The sequence below is a fragment of the Neovison vison genome, chromosome 7, assembly GCF_020171115.1.
Source record: "Neovison vison isolate M4711 chromosome 7, ASM_NN_V1, whole genome shotgun sequence".
NCBI classification, from domain to species: Eukaryota; Metazoa; Chordata; class Mammalia; order Carnivora; family Mustelidae; genus Neogale; species Neogale vison.
The window spans coordinates 159,833,526-159,849,890 of NC_058097.1; the positions used below are offsets into that span (position 1 = coordinate 159,833,526).

Here is a 16,365-nt window from a genome sequence, read left to right on the forward strand (position 1 = left end):
GAACTCAGATGTTCAGGTCACATTTCTCTTGAACATTGCGCTACAGTGGGCTACTCAGCCTGGTTAGTGTGCTTGAGAAATAATGGAAATAGAAGATGTGTTTATATTACATATTTTAAATTATATCTGTATTTTATTGCTATTTGTTTCTTCCTCATTCCTTAAAGAAGAAAGATCTATAACAACTAAAGCTATGGGTTCCCAGGGAAGCCAGACACAGATATAGTAGTTGGAGAGAAAGATCTCTAGCATCTCCATTTCCTTCACCCTTCTGGAATCAGATTCATTCCTTGCACTTGAGAAGGTCTGATGAGTGAGAGGTGAGTTGTGGCCGTCTGATACTTCTGACAAGGTGCCACTGGGTGAATGAGGACTTAGGAAATAGGAGCTCTACCTCCCACACTTGACCTGACTTCCTGGATTGCCTTGAGTGGATTACTTGCCTCTGAACTAGATTGCATGTGGGATCCCCATAATATGTGTTCTATGATTCAAATGGAGACTACAAAGTCTCCTACCTCATAGTTCACAGACATGGTTTCTCTAATAATTTTTTAAAGATTTTATTTATTTATTTATTATTTGAGAAAGAGAGAGAGAGAGAACTCTAGAGAACACAAGCGTTGGAGAGGTAGAAGCAGGGTCCCCGCTGAGCAGGAAACCCAATGCGGGGCTAAATTCCAGAACCCTGGAATCACGACCTGAGCTGAAGGCAGCCGCTTAACCAAATGAGCCATCTAGGCACTCGTGGTTTCTCTATTCATTAATTCATTTGACAAATGAGAAGCACTTTGTGCCAAGTATTACTGTAGGCATCAGGCAAAGGGCAATGAACATAAGCAGACAAACATCCTCATGGAATTTACATTCTAGTGTTGGCAGTCGCTCCATTCAAACTCTGGTATTCTTAATAAGCAGTTAAAAGAGGTGTTTTTTTGTTTCTTTTTTTTTTTTTTCTAACACTAGTCAGAGAAAGTTTGTTCTTCAGTATTTACCATACCAGGCAGCATCTCTTTCCTTCAGGAGCCCATTCCTCTGAAGACTCAAGTAGGGTGAAGTAGTTCCTTCTTCTTACTTTTTATATGTGACTTGCTTCAGCACCCACACCAGGTATGCGTGTCTGATGACCCCTCAGCTTACTGTACCCAGGCCACTTTAAGGGAAAGAGGTCAGGGGAGTTTCCACAGTAAAGACAGGGTCACTGAAGGTTTGGTGAAGTAGATTTACAGAGTCTGTTATCTGGTTTTAACTAACTTGCCATCGCAAAATAGAAAGGTGGCTCTAAAAGATTCTTACCCCAAAAAATGACAGTTAGAACTTAACGCCAATGATATATGGAATACTTACATGCCATTTACCGTACACCAGCCACTGTCTTAAGTGCTTTGTCTCTATTAATTCATTTAACCTTCACAAAAACCCAGTGAGAAAGGGATTATTTTTACCCCCCACCTTTTTTTTTAAGATTTTTAACTATTTATTTGATAGACAGAGAGAGATCACAAGTAGGCAGAAGGCAGGCAGAGAGAGAGGGGGAAGCAGGCTCCCCGCTGAGCAGAGAGCCCGATGTGGGGCACGATCCCAGGACCCTGAGATCATGACCTGAGCTGAAGGCAGAGGCTTAAACCACTGAGCCACCCAGGCGCCCCAACCCCACCTTTTTTTTTAAGTAGGCTCCAAGCCCAGTGTAGAACCCAGGGCAGAGCTTGAACTCACAACCCTGGGATCAAGACCCAAATTGAGATCAAGAGTTCAGCACTTAACAGACAGAGCTACCCATGTGCCCTCTTCTAGTCCCATTTTAGACATGAGGAAACTGGGCTATGGAGAGTTTGTTTCTAGTTCTTAATCCAGCTCAGGCAGCCTGTCTCTGCTTAGTGCTTTTAAGTACAAATGACACTCCTTATAAGTACAAGGAAACAAGAAAATGGCAGAGAGAACATTTCTCCTCCTCTTGGTACAACACCTCAGTCATACATCTCGGGAAGTTAAAGTTTCAACCAGTGTGACAGTCAAACAAATTTTCATGAAACTATCAAGAAGGTTATTTGAAATATGGATTTGCATTCATTATCCTTAATGATGAACTTTTCCTTGTTTATTATATTTTAGGATATCAGGCCAATAATAGTAGGGCATGTGTTGAATGAATAAATGAATTAATTGATATGTGTTAGTAATAAGCACCAGGTCAGAACAATTTGGAGACCACTCCCCCAGAGATTAACAGATAGCTAAACAACTTTGAGGATTCAGAGCTTGCACTCCAAATTGCTTGTTGTGGTTACTTTTGGGAACTGAGATTATATGCAAGAAATAGTGTTAAGATAAAATTTCCACTTAAAACCTTTAGATTTAAATAGTGTTGGAATTTTCCAAACTACCATGGAACATTTTACAAGAGCCACCCAGATGCCCTGAAGTTTAGCCCACACTGTTCACCAGGCTGTGAGCCTAGAGGCACCTTCTTCTAATTCACACATTGGATAATGCTGTTTTAACTAGATTGTTAACTCCCAATAGTAGAGAGCATTCTTGTTCATCTGGCACAGTTCCTAGCAACACGCCTTGTCGAAAGACTCTCAGTAAATACCTGTTGAATTGAATTTCAGAGTACATTTTCAGACATAAAGTTCTGACATGCTCCATCATTTTTAATCTCCTTTATTCAGTTATGCAGGAAATCAGCAACCACACTGACTTTATGCTCTTTTAAGCATCTCTCACAGTGTCAAATACCTTAGGGATATTTAGTGGCGATTAATTTATTATGATAAATGACCCTTATTCATTTCTGCTCTTTTCATCACATTTTCTTATCTATTTTATGATCTACTTTCTAAGTTTTATTTATTATGTTTTATCTTCCAAAGAGCCTTACATGATTATAGTGCTCACACACATAATAAATTCTGAAGTTTTTGTAGTTAAATCAAATGAGACATTGAATCCACCTAAGAATTTATGATTCCTTATAAACTACAGTGCCATAATCACAGCAGGAATCCAATAGATTTGATTGTTGACAAAATGAGATCACAGTTAAAGATCCTGAAAAAATTTTTAATTAAAAAAAGGCCGGGGTGCCTGGGTGGCTCAGTGGGTTAAAGCCTCTGCCTTCGGCTCAGATCATGATCCCAGGTTCCTGGGATCAAGCCCCGCATCAGGCTCTCTACTCAGCAGGGAGCCTGCTTCCTCCTCTCTCTCCCTGCCTGCCTCTCTGCCTACTTGTGGTCTCTGTCTGTCAAATAAATAAATAAAATCTTAAAAAAAAAAAAAGGCCTAACTACCTATGCATGTAGAAAATTCTATCAACAAGTATCCAGTGTTAATTGCATTGGCTTTTCTACTAGAGGTCTCATGTAAACCAATGAGAAAATATTCCTTTACACACATGTATTGGTCTTTTGAAAGGTCTTGATAGACAAATTTAGATGCTGTTATGCAAAATAAAACAAAAAAGAAAACAAACAACAACATCAACACCAACAAAAAACCCTTACCTACTCTATACAAAGAGGGAAGAAGAAGAAGAGGAGAAAAGGAGTAACAACTGCTATTTATCTTTTTAAAGAAAAAGTTGGGGCGCATGGGTGGCTCAGTCGGTAAAGCACCCAACTCTTCATTTTGGCTCAGGTCATGATCTCAGGGTCAAGCCCCAAGTCTGGCTCAGCATGGAGTCTGCTTGAGATTTTCTCCTTCTCCCTCTGCACTAGCCACCTACCCACCCACTTCATATGTGAGCTCAGTCTCTAAAATAAACAAATAAACAAACAAATAAATAAATAATACACTCCCTGTGTGTAAATAAATAAATAAAACACACTCTCTGGGTAAATCTGGGACGCCTGGGTGGCTCAGTGGGTTAAAGCCTCTGCCTTCAGCTCAGGTCATGATCCCAGGGTCCTGGGATCAAACCCCGCATCGGGCTCTCTGCTCAGCAGGGAGCCTGCTTTCTCCTCTCTCTCTGCCTGCCTCTCTGCCTACTTGTGATCTCTGTCTCTCAAATAAATAAATAAAATCTTTTAAAAGTAAAAAAAAAAAATTAAAAATAATACAGAATAAATAAATCTTGTGTCTCAGTGGGTTAAGCCGCTGCCTTCGGCTCAGGTCATGATCTCAGGGTCCTGGGATCGAGTCCCTCATCGGGCTCTCTGCTTGGCAGGGAGCCTGCTTCCCCCTCTCTCTCTGCCTGCCTCTCTGCCTACTTGTGATCTCTCTCTGTCAAATAAATAAATAAAATCTTTAAAAAAAAAGAAAAAAGAAAAAAGAAAAGATTCACTTTCTGGTTATGTGGAAATTCATAATTTTCCAGAAGAGAGCAACTATAAGGATTAAATAACTGAAGCCTTTTTTTTTTTTTTTAAGTAAGCTCTCTACCCAATGTGGGGCTTGAACTCACAACACCAATATCAAGATTTGCATGCTTCATCAACTGAGGCAGCCAGGCACCCAAAGGATTAAATAACTAAATCTTTTTAAAATGATCAAAAAATGGGAATATTTAGTGAAAACCATCAAATAATTGAAGACTAGCTGAACATTAAAGATGCAAAAGATCAAACCTCAAAGCTCATGTGCTGAAGTTTAAAAGAAAGGTCCAGAGACTTTGAATCACCCAACTCAGTTTAAAGTTAAAAGTTATTAATCACTGCTTTCCTCCACTGAAACTGAATTATACTCATCACTTGATCATTAAGGAAGTTAAAATATAACTTATGAAAGTAAGATGTATTTTGTATGAAATATGTTATGTATGTTAAAATATTTTCTATGGTATCTATAGAAGCAAACAAGGCTTTCCGTATGATCAAAGACTATGGAATCAGACTGCTTGGGCTCCAGTCCTGGCTACACCATTTATTAGCCTCATGACCTTGGCAAGTTACTTGATGTCTCCATTCTATAAAAAGGGGATAATAAATGTACCCAACTCAGAATGCTTTGGTGGGGGGAGCAATGAAATTTTATGTGTAAAATATTTAACACAGGGCCTGGACCATAGGAAATACCCAATAAAATTTTATGATTGTTATTAGAGATATGATAAAGAAAAAGCTGATAATAAAAAAACAAAATACTGAACATCCACAATTTATCAGTGACCACGTTAGTCATTTTCTGTACCTTATTTTTTTTAATTGGTTGTTCTTAAATCATAAAAGACACACATGCCCCGTGGCAAAAGAATGAAAAGAACACAACATGATTTAATGTGAAAGTGAAAATGAAAAGATCCCAGCCTACACCGATATTGAAGTTGACAATTTCTGTTCCAAGGACTCAGAGCTAACTGCTGTAAACTTTCTTTTTGGTAGAATAAGGTCATGTGCTCCTAGAGATTTCTATGCCTATAATAGCTTATACATATATAACCCTCATCTTTTAGTACACAAACTGCTATCCATACTATCCTGCAACTTGCTTTTTTCTATTTATTATATATTGATTTTCTTCCTATATCATTTTTTTAAAAAAATAAACTTTTCATGCTGGGATAATTTTGGACTTAGATCAAATTGTAATATGAACTTACAAGTAATATGAGACATGAAATATGAATACATTACATGACAAAGGTACATTTGTCATCCATAGGAATTAATACTGGTACATTAGTATTAACTAAACTCTGCACTTTGTTCAGATTTCAATAGCTTCTCTGCTAGTGTCTCTGCATAGTGTTATATGGCATAAGTGTACCATAATATACATAATCCTGTTGACAAATTTTAATATTGTTTCTAGCTTTTGTTATTGTTTGCAATAACTGTAATAAACACAAATTTGTGTACAGGCGCACCTCTTTTTATTGCCCTTTGCTTTATCGCACTTCACAGATCTGAAGTTCTTACCAGCTGAAGGACTATGACAGCCCTATATCTATTGGCACGATTTTTTTCAGCAGCGTTTTCTCACTTCATGTTTTTGCATCAGATCTTGGCAATTCTTGAAATATTTCAAACTCTTTCATTATTTTATTAATTTTGACGATGTGTGATCAGTGATCTTTGATGTTGCTACTGTAATTGGAGGTGGGGGCACAATGAACCATGCCCATATAAGACAATGAATTTAATTGATGAATGTTGTGTATCCTTTTCTTTTTTTTAAGATTTTATTTATTTATTTGACAGACAGAGATCACAAGTAGGCAGAGAGGCAGGCGGAGGGAGAGAGGAGGAAGCAGGCTCCCCGCTGAGCAGAGAGCCCGGGACTCTGAGATCATGACCTGAGCTGAAGGCAGAGGCTTTAACCCACTGAGCCACCCAGGCGCCCCAATGTTGTGTATTCTGATGGCTCCACCAACTAGCTATTCCCTTGGCCTCCCTATTCCCCGAGACACAACAATATTGATATTAGGTCAATTAATAACTATGCAATGGATTCTAAGTGTTCAAGTGAAAGGAAGTGTCACATGCCTCTCACTTTAAATCAAAAGCCAGAAATAATTAAGCTTAGTGAGGAAGACATGTTGAAAGTCAAGATAAGCCAAAAATTAGGCCTCTTGCAACAGTTGCTCAAGTTGTGAATACAAAGGAAACGTCCTTGAAGGAAATTCAAAGTGCTACTCCAGTGTACACATGAATGATAAGAAAGCGAAAGAGCCTTATTGCTGATATGGAAAAGGTTTTCGAGGTCTGGGTAGAAGATCAAACCAACCACACCATTCCCGTAAGCCAAAGCCTAATCCAGAGCAAAGCCTGAGCTCTCTTTAATTCTATGAAGGCTGAGAGAGGTGAGGAAGCTGTAGAAGATAAGTTTGAAGGTAGCAAAGGTTGGTTCATGAGGTTTAAGGAAAGAGGCTCTCTCTGTCATATTAACGTGCAAGGTGAAGCAGCAAGTGCTGATACAGAAGCTGCATCAAGTTATCCGGAAGATCTAGCTTGGATTAGTCATGAACGTGGCTACACTATACAGGATTTTCAGTGCAGATGAAACAGCCTTCGGTTGGAAGAAGATGTCCTCAAGGAGAGGATAGCTAAGAGAAGTCAATGCCTGGCCTCAAAGCTTCAAAGGGCAGACTGACTCTCTTGTTAGGGGCTAGGCAGCTGATGGCTTTGAATTGAAGTCAATGCTCATTGACCATTCAGAAAATCCTGGGGCCCTCAGGAATTGTGCTCAATCTACTCTGCCTGTGATTGGCAAATGGAACAACGAAGCCTGGGTGACAGCACATCTGTATACCACATGGTCTACTGAATATTTTAAGCCCACTCTTGAGAGCTACTGTTCAGAGAAAAAGATTACTTTCAAATCATTACTGCTCATTGACAATGTGCCTGGTCACCCAAGAGCTCTGATGGAGATGTACAGTGAGATTAATATTGTTTCCACACCTGCTAACACAACATCCATTCTTGCAGCCCTTGGATCAAGGAGTAATTTCATCTTTCAAGCCCTGTTGTTTAATAAATACATTTCATAAGGCTATACAGTGATTGCTCTACTAGATCTGGCCAAAGAACTGAAACCTTTTGGAAAAAGTTCACCTTTCTAGATGCCATTAAACATTTGTGTTTCATGGGAAGAAGTCAAATATCAACATTAACAGGAGTATGGGAGAACCTGATTCTGCCATCCTGGATGACTTTGAGGGGTTCAGGACTTCAGAGGAGGAGATAACTGCAGATTGGTGGAAAAGGAAGAAGAATTAGAAGTGGAGCCTTGACTGAATTGCTACAATCTCATGATAAAACGTTAATGGATAAGAAGTTGCTTCCATAGAAGGGAAAAAAAGGGGGGTTTTCTTGAGGTGGAATCTATTCCTGGCACAGAGACTGTGAAAATTGTTGAAATGGCAACAGAGGATCTAGAATGTTACATAAACTTAGTTGATAAAGCAGAGGCAGGTCTTGAAAGGATTAACCCCAATTTTGAAAACTTCACTGTGGGTAAAATGGTATCAAACAACATCACATGCTATAGAGAAATCAGTCATGAAAGGAAGAGTCAATCAGTATGGAAAACGTCACTGTTAACCTTATTTTAACAAATTGCCGCAACCATCCCAACCTTCCGTAACCACCATGCTGATCGGCCATCCACATTGAGGCAAGACCCTCCAGCAGCAAAAAGATTACGCCTCACTGAAAGCTCAGATGATGGTTAGCATTTTTTAGCAATGAAGTATTTTTTAATTAAGGCATGCACATCATGCCAGTTTTTTTGACATAATGCTATTGTACACTTAATAGACTTCAGTATAGTATAAACAAAACTTTTAAATGCACTAGGAAACCAAAAAATTCATTTTACTTACTTTATTGAGATGTTCATTTTATTGTGGTGGTGTGAGGTCTGCAGTATCTTTGTTCATTTTATGATAGGATAATCTTAGAAATAGAACTGCTAGGTTGAAAGATGTGTACATTTTGTGTATAATTTTGATGTGCATATTACCATATTGCCTTCAGAGAAGTTTACACTAATTCATATTCTACAACATTTAAATGAGTTCTTATTTCCCCATGAATCTTGTTGATATGAGAGTGAAAATGACATTTTGGGTTTTTTTTTTTTTTCATTTGCAGTTCTTTAATAATGAGTAAAGTAGAGGATCTTTTTAAATGTTTATTGGCAATTTGTATTTCATTTTTGTATGAGGTACCAATTTTTCTCCTTTATGCAGAAGTTGTTCATTTTTTCCTTATTGATTTATGAGAGCTCTTTTATACTAAGGAAATTAGCCATTTGTTGTATTTGTTGCAAATATTCTTCTAGCTGATATTTTGTCTTTTGACTTTATTTATATCAATATTTAGCTACACACAAAATGAAAAAATTTAATTACCATATTTCCTTTTACACTCTGGGTTTTATTTTTGTTCCATGACAATATTATTGTAAAATATTCACCTCTGTATATATTATTTCTAATCATAATTTTGTAAAGTAATTGTTACAAGAACAATTGATATTCTCAAGGAATATTGAGATGTCTTCAGACACAACTTTATAAGTACTACTCTATTACAAAGATCTTATGAAATCATTTTGAAAGATTAACACCATGACTCTGACTTTGTTTTATTGGATTTCTCCTTATTTTGGACCTTGATATTGAAGGGTTTGCAGAAACCCAGAGAAAGCTAGGATGATTCATGGTCAGTTTGTCTTTGGTTGCGTTAAACTCTGGTATTTGTGTGTCTTCCTTTGATATATTTGCAAGGCAGGTTTTTTTTGGTGTAAGCTTCTTTTTATGCTGTTTAACATACTGACCCATAAACCCTTTATTTCATGAACTTCTTCAGCTCAGAAAGAGGTGAAACGCACTTCCATGGCAATGATTTGTTTTATTTCTTTATTTATTTTTAGTTTATGTCAATACAAAATGCTATGTCAGGTCCTTGAACCAATCTTTCTTTGAGGCCAAAGTGGGTTGAGAGCTCCACTAACGTCCTCTTTAAATGCTTCATGGAAATACATGTATATGTTCCTAGGTTTCTCCTAGGTTACATTTTCTTGAGCGTGGTGCTTCCTATTCTTATCTTTACATCAAGAGTTAGTCATCTTTTTAGTGTTTACTAGGTTTTCTACTTAGCTGTGCCAATTTTTATTTTATCCCAGTGGTGGAAGCACTCACTGAATATAGTTTCCCAAATTGTTTTTGTCTTGCTTCTTTGTTGATGAGGTCATTTCCATCACAAATATAAACCTTTGACTAATTTACATTCCACTCTCTGACTCAATCAAATGGACTATCTCATGGCAAAGATCCATCACGTTCTTCATTTTTTCAATCTCATTGCTAAGAGTTAAATTTTGTTTCAGAGTTCCTTTAAAAAAAAAAAGAACAATTTTGACATTTTCATGGAAATAAGTGGAGAAGAGTAGGCAATAAAGAAACTATGCCAAAGTACAGTTGCTGGGCGATTAACAAGATTTATCCTGTAGCTAAATGGTTTATTTATTAATTTATTCCACAAATATTTAAAAGCACCTACTATATGCCAGGCATTGTCAGGGCTGCATGATCCCTCATGGAGCTAAGTCAAGTGCTGGGATAATGATAGCCAGTATATATTGATTATTTTGTCAGTGCTGGACAGTGTGCTGCATGCTTCAATAGCTCTATATCAAGTTCTTCACCTGTAAAGTGGGAATAATAGTCATAGTTATACATAAAAAGTTGAAAGAATTGAATGAAATAATATGTGTAAAGCTAGAACAAGGCTGAATATATACATATATATATAAACATACCTTAGTTGTTGTAGTTTTATGATTATCATTATTTTCTTTGCTATTTAAAATACCTCACAAAGCTGGGCTATTGTTATCCTCATTTTACAGATAAGAAAATTGAAGCTTAGGGCGCCTGGGTGGCTCAGTGGGTTAAGCCTCTGCCTTCGGCTCAGGTCATGATCTCAGGGTTCTGGGATCGAATCCCGCATCGGGCTCTCTGCTCAGCAGGGGGCCTGCTTCCCTTCCTCTCTCTCTGCCTGCCTCTCTGCCTACTTGTGATCTCTCTCTGTCAAATAAATAAATGAAATCTTAAAAAAAAATGAAGAAAAAAAAAAGAATGTTGAAGCTTAGTGAATTTAAGAAAGCCATTCAAGGAAGACCACACAGTTAATAATAACAGAAGTAGGATTCAATATCAGGTAAACAATTCTCAGCTTATTCTTTCAACCACTCAGCTTTCTAGTTTCCTATACTCTGGATAATGTGTAAAATTTAAACTTCCTCTCTAGTACAATTATGGAAGGTTGTATATATCATGGACTTTTCTGGTCAAAACTGCAAATATTAAGTTGGTAAATGGTAAAGGTCCACTTTATTGCCCCCACTTTCTAGTTGAGAAAAAGAGATTTAGAGAGGTCTTATACGGAAAAAGTGTCTGAGCTTAGATCTTAAAACAGGGGTCCAAGTCCATATCACACTGACTAAAGATCTTTTTAGCCCTATTAAAACACAGTCATGGTAAAAATATCTATTCACATTTATGGAATACATTTAACAGTATTACTGATAGTTACAGTTATAGTGGTGAACATCATCACTAGCTCTTAAATTATACAATATGACTTTGACTATATGGCTTTAAAAAATAGTCTAAAATATAGAAATGTTTGTGAATGTAATTTTTTGAAATGTAAAAAAGAAAGAAAGAAAGAAATGTCTTAAGATTTCGAAAGACATTTCTAAAATTTTTATTTATTTATTTATTTGAGCAAGAGAGAAAGCATGAGAGAAACAGGGGGATGGAGAGAGACAAGCAAACTCTGCACTGAGCATGGAGCCTGATGTGGGGCTCAATCTCAGGACCCTGAGATCATGACCTGAGCTGAAATCAAGAGTAGGATGTTCAATTGATTGAGCCACCCAGGCACTCCTTGGACATTTTGAAATACACTTTTTATTTTGGAGAAATTTTAGATTTGCAGAAAAGTTGCTAAAAAAACCCCTGAGAGTCTACATGTACCCCTCCCTGTTTCCCCATTACACTGCCAGTGTACATTATCATCGCATATTTATCAAAACTGAGAAACTGACATTGGAACATTATTGGTAATCAAACGACTGATTTTACTGGATTTTCCCAAACATTTTCATTAGTGTTTTCTTTCTGTTCCAGAATCCAATCCAGGGTACAACACTGCATTTAGTTGTCATGTCTCCCCTGTCTCCTCTGGTCTGTAAGAGTTTCTCAATCCTTCATTGTTCTTCTTGAGCTTATGTTGAAAAATACCAGCCAGGTATCTTGTAGAATGTCCCCCCCGCCTGAGTTTTCCTGATGTTTGTTTCATGTTTTGACTGGGGTTATATTATGAATATTTTAAAGTGGAGGGATTAAAAAAATAATCCAAAAAAATGTATAAGGAAAAGCAACAAGCTTCTGACCTACACCAGTCCGGGCAATTTTTTAAAATGTGAATCTCACCTAAAAAAGGTCACTAATTCAACAAAAATTTCTTAAGCACCTACTATGTACTAGACACTATTCCAGGCACAGAGGGTATATTAAGGACAACCAGCCTAGACTGAATGGTTGTGAAAGGCCTCTTGGAGGAGGAAACATTTGAAAGGCCCAAATGACAAGATAGAACTAGGTAAGAGCAGAGATTTGGGAGAAGAACATTTAGGCAAAGGGGTAACTAGTGCAAAGGCTTTGTAGCACAGAATAAACAATGTATTTGAAAAGCTTCAATAAGGGCAGAGTTACTGGGTCATTGGTATCAGAGGAAGAGGGGTAGATGAGATGAGCAAAGTGGCCAGGGGGTAGCTTGCACTGGACTTTGTAGGCCGTGGCAAGGAATATGGATGTTATGCTGAGTAGGACAGAAAATCTTTGCAAGGTTTTAACTAAGATAAGATTTTAACTAAGAACTATATATAATCTTATATACTTTAAAAGGCTCACTCTGGATGCTTTGCAGAGTATGAAATTTGGGAGGGTAAGAGTAGTAGCTAGGAGCCCTGTTAGGAGACAATAGCAGTAGTCTGGGCAAGAAAAGATGATGATTGAGGTAGGAATGGAAAGTAGTGGATATAAAGAGAACTGGTTGGATTGGGATATGTTTCAGAAGATAAAGGGACAGAACTTAGTAATGGATTGAATGTGAGGTAAAGATTCTCAAGTTTTGGACACCTGGGTGGCTCAGTTGGTTAAATGACTGCCTTTGGCTCAGGTCATGATCCTGGGGTCCTGGGATCAAGCCCCACATTGGGCTCCCCCTGCTCTGTGGGGAGCCTGCTTCTCCCTCTTCTTCTGCCTGCTACTCCCCATCTTGTGCTCTCTCTGTGTATCAAATAAATAAATAAAATCTTAAAAAAAAAGATTCTCCAGTTTTCAGCTGGATAAACTTAATTGATGATGGTGCAATTTATTGAGAGGGAGAGAACTGGCAGAGTATATGTTGCAGAAGGAAGATGGGGAGGCTTGGAAATAAAAAATGATCTGTTTGGATCAAATTAAGTTTGAAATGTTTCAAGTCATCACAAAGGTAGATAAAAGTTTGGCATCCACAGGAGAAGTTAGGGCTGAAGACATAAAATCCATTTACAAAATAAATGCATATGCATGTAATATTAGTAACTTAATTTACTAGGAAGAGTGGCCTTATATCAATATTTGCTCATTTATTTATTAATCAATTCATTGATTCATATACTTATTCCACAAATATTTATTGCAGAGCAAACCTATGAGGCTTTGGTACAGCCATGCCAATGGCTTCCAAAGAATACAATCAGAGAAGGTGGAATATGGGAAAAAATATTGGAACCTTAAAAAAATATTTATTTTTATCTAAAAATAGAAAAAAACAAGTCTTGCCAATATTTAACGTACAGATTGACACTGGGATCTCACTATTCATGAGTGAAAAGTGTGAGTTATGCAATGTGGGGAATAATTCAGGGATTTCTTCATTTTCTTTCCCTTTACTATATTGTGATTTATTCCAGTTTATGTGTGCTGGGTTAAGTAGATTTACCAGTTACATTATTATTTCATTAAATGGACGCCTTACTAAAATGAAAATAGCTAAAAGATTTCTGGAAAGAAAACATGAGTTGGAGATAATAATGCAAACAAGCAAAGAAGTGATAAGAGATGATAGTCTACTTCCTGCATGAGTTATACAGGAACCATCTTATTAAGTAGTGGGGATAAAACTTTGAAATCAGAGATTTGGAAATATTTCTTTCTATTATGGGATTTTGATGCAAAGATGATGTTTGTGTGCTACCTAAAGCTAAGATAAGTGAGGCATTAACCTTGGGTGCTAAATTTAAGGGGGCAGCCAAACTCAGTAATCAAGATAAAGAATATCTTAATACCATATTTTAAAGATTCAAAATTAATTCAAAAATCTATGAACAAAATTTTAAATAAAGACAAGATCAGTGCCCTTAAAAAAAAAAAAAACTTACACATGTGCAATAAAATTTGAAGGCAGAATTTTCCCAAGTTATTGAAAACTCCTCCAAGCAACACATTCCAAAGAGTTCTGAACCCATTTGTTAAAAATATAAAAATGCAACATTTTCTGGCTGACATCAGGGCAGATAGAAAGTTAGTAGCTGAATTTCAATAAAAACCTTTCATGGTTGGTGGATGGAAGAGATAAAAATGGATTCTTGCATTAGTAAGAGCAGCCAAAGATGTACTTCTTCCATTAGGATCTACATATCTTTGTAAATTATCTTTTTCAGCTTATGACAGCTATTAAAATGAGGTACAAAAATAACCTGAACGTTGAATCAGACAATTTAGTAACTGCTTTGCAAAGTTTTAAAGATTTTAAAAACGATTGAAACCTAGTCAATCATATTTCTTTCACTAAATATTTTTAGAGTAACAATTCTTTATACCATTAATATAAAAAAAACTTACAGTTACTTTAAAATGTTTATTTTTTTATCTTATCCTTTTTATATTTTAAAAAATGTTTTCCGTCACAAGTAGCAAGACGCCTATACAACTTACATAAGTATATAGACTTACAGAGTCGTGTTTTCTTTTTGTTTTTGTTTTTCTTTTGGTACTAGGGGCGTGCAATCAGAAAAAGTTTGGAGAGCACAAGGACAGGTAGGTGATACTGTGGGTGTTAGGAATATGGAAAGATTATTTTATCTCAGCATGATGTGAAATCACTGTACCCACGGAAGTCTTCAGGAGGGACACCCCACCGAGTCTTCATAAGGGAGGGTTTAATGAGTGAGATTTGGAAAAATAACTATTGCGTTATTTGTTTCGTATAAAACAGCACAATGCTTACAGTCAGAGATTTAAGTACTCTGAAACATTCTTAAGGAGTTTGGTAGAGTTCAAACTGCAGCCCTACTCTCAGAAGCGATCTCAGTCCCAGGCTGGAGCCTATCGGGGGAGGAAGTTCCCATAAAGGGGACAAGAGAGTGCCGCTCTAATGGGGTGTGTGTGTGTGTGTGTGTGTGTGTTTTGGGGGGGGCGGGGGGAAAAATGACACCGTTTCTCCGAAGCGAGGGCTGCCGCCTCCCCTCGCAGGAGATGGCTTTGAGGTGCCTGGAGCTGGGCCGTCAGGAGTGCAGGCAGAGGGGGTGAAAAGAAAACGCAGTTCCCTCTGGCTGGGGCCGCGTCCGAGCCCGGAGGCCGGGAGACCGCCCGTGACGCTTTCTCTCCCAGGAGAGGCGAGGGCTTTGCGAAGAGGAGATGGAGTTAAGACGCTCTTCTAACGGGAAGGGAGGGCAGTGCTGGTTGGCGGTAAGGTCAGAGAAGGAGCTTTTGGCTCCAGTCTTTCCCTGGTGGGCAGAGTCCGAAGAGCCCAAGAAGCCATGGAGGGGTCTGAGGCCTGGTCCTTCCCTGCCGGCAGAGGGACTCCCGAAATGGACTGTACAGCATCCCTCCCGTGAAAGGCGTTTGTTTGCATGGCCGCTCAACCGATTTTGTACATCCCGGGGCTTAGTAAGAGCTGAGGTAATTAGACGCGAGCGACAGCTGCCTCGACACCTTGGGCGCCTAGCGCCGGGCTCGGAGCCCGACGGTTCGAATTCTCGCGAGAGCGGCCGCCGCCATTTTTCCATTGATTGCAGCGGGCTGGGGGAGGGGCCGACGACGAAGGCGACGGCGGCGGCGGCGGCGGCGGAGCAGCCGTGGGTCGGTGTCTGCGCGGTGGTGTCTGAGGCCCAGGCTGAGGCCTCCGCGGTTGCCGGAGCGCAGGCGGCGGAGAGGATGACTGCTGCTGCCGTTCTCTTCTGAGATAGAGAGCCGCCACCACCCTGCCCCCTCCCCCGGCAGGGCGGAGAGGAGCGGCCAGAGTCTGAGCCATGGTGCCTGGCGAGGAGAACCAACTGGTCCCGAAAGAGGTGAGGGGCCAGCGGAGGAGGCTAGGCCCGAGGCCTGTGTCCGCTCGAGGCGGTGCAGGCCGGGGCGAGGGGTCGGCTGAGGGCCCAGCTCGTGTGCGGGCCCGGCTGTGGGGAGAGGAGGAGGTGTGCGGTGGGGGCTGTACGGTGGGTGCGGCGAGCTGTTGGGAGACCCGACTGGATCTAGGGGCCGGGGGAGGGGGAGCCGAGACCGCCCCTCTCGGGTTTGTCGGGCCGGACGGATAAAGGAGCGGACTGGAAGGAATCAGGTCCAGCTTTGGGGGAGAAGGTGGCCTTTTAAGTACTTATTGAACATGTCGAGCCAAGATAATTTCAAAGAAAAATTTCTGTAACAGTTGTTGATGGGCACGACAGGGTGACGGTGCTGCTTCTGGTTTTGACAGTGGCAGTGTGTAGCTTTCAGGGCTTGTGAAATCTACACCCAACTTGAGATCTGAGGCAGGGCAGAGTTAACTGTTAGGACTTTTTTGAACTCCTGTTACTTGGTAATCCTGTTGGCTTGCCTAAATGGGGCCTGTGGAAGATCGTTGAAAAAGTAAATGCGACTTTCACGGA

The 16,365-nt window shown here is 39.3% G+C and overlaps 1 protein-coding gene and 1 pseudogene across 2 annotated transcripts in view; both read left to right on the forward strand.

Moving 5' to 3' along the window:
- The first annotated feature begins 6,382 nt into the window (after positions 1-6,382).
- On the forward strand, positions 6,383-15,685 carry LOC122913571 (annotated as a pseudogene).
- USP47 (ubiquitin specific peptidase 47) overlaps positions 15,565-16,365 on the forward strand; it is a 111,924-nt gene continuing 111,123 nt past the window's right edge. For both annotated transcript variants that reach the window (XM_044258834.1, XM_044258835.1), the window contains exon 1: positions 15,565-15,792. In XM_044258834.1, the coding sequence (XP_044114769.1) occupies positions 15,754-15,792 (39 nt within the window). In that variant the 5' untranslated portion in view covers positions 15,565-15,753. The remainder of the gene's footprint in view (positions 15,793-16,365) is intronic.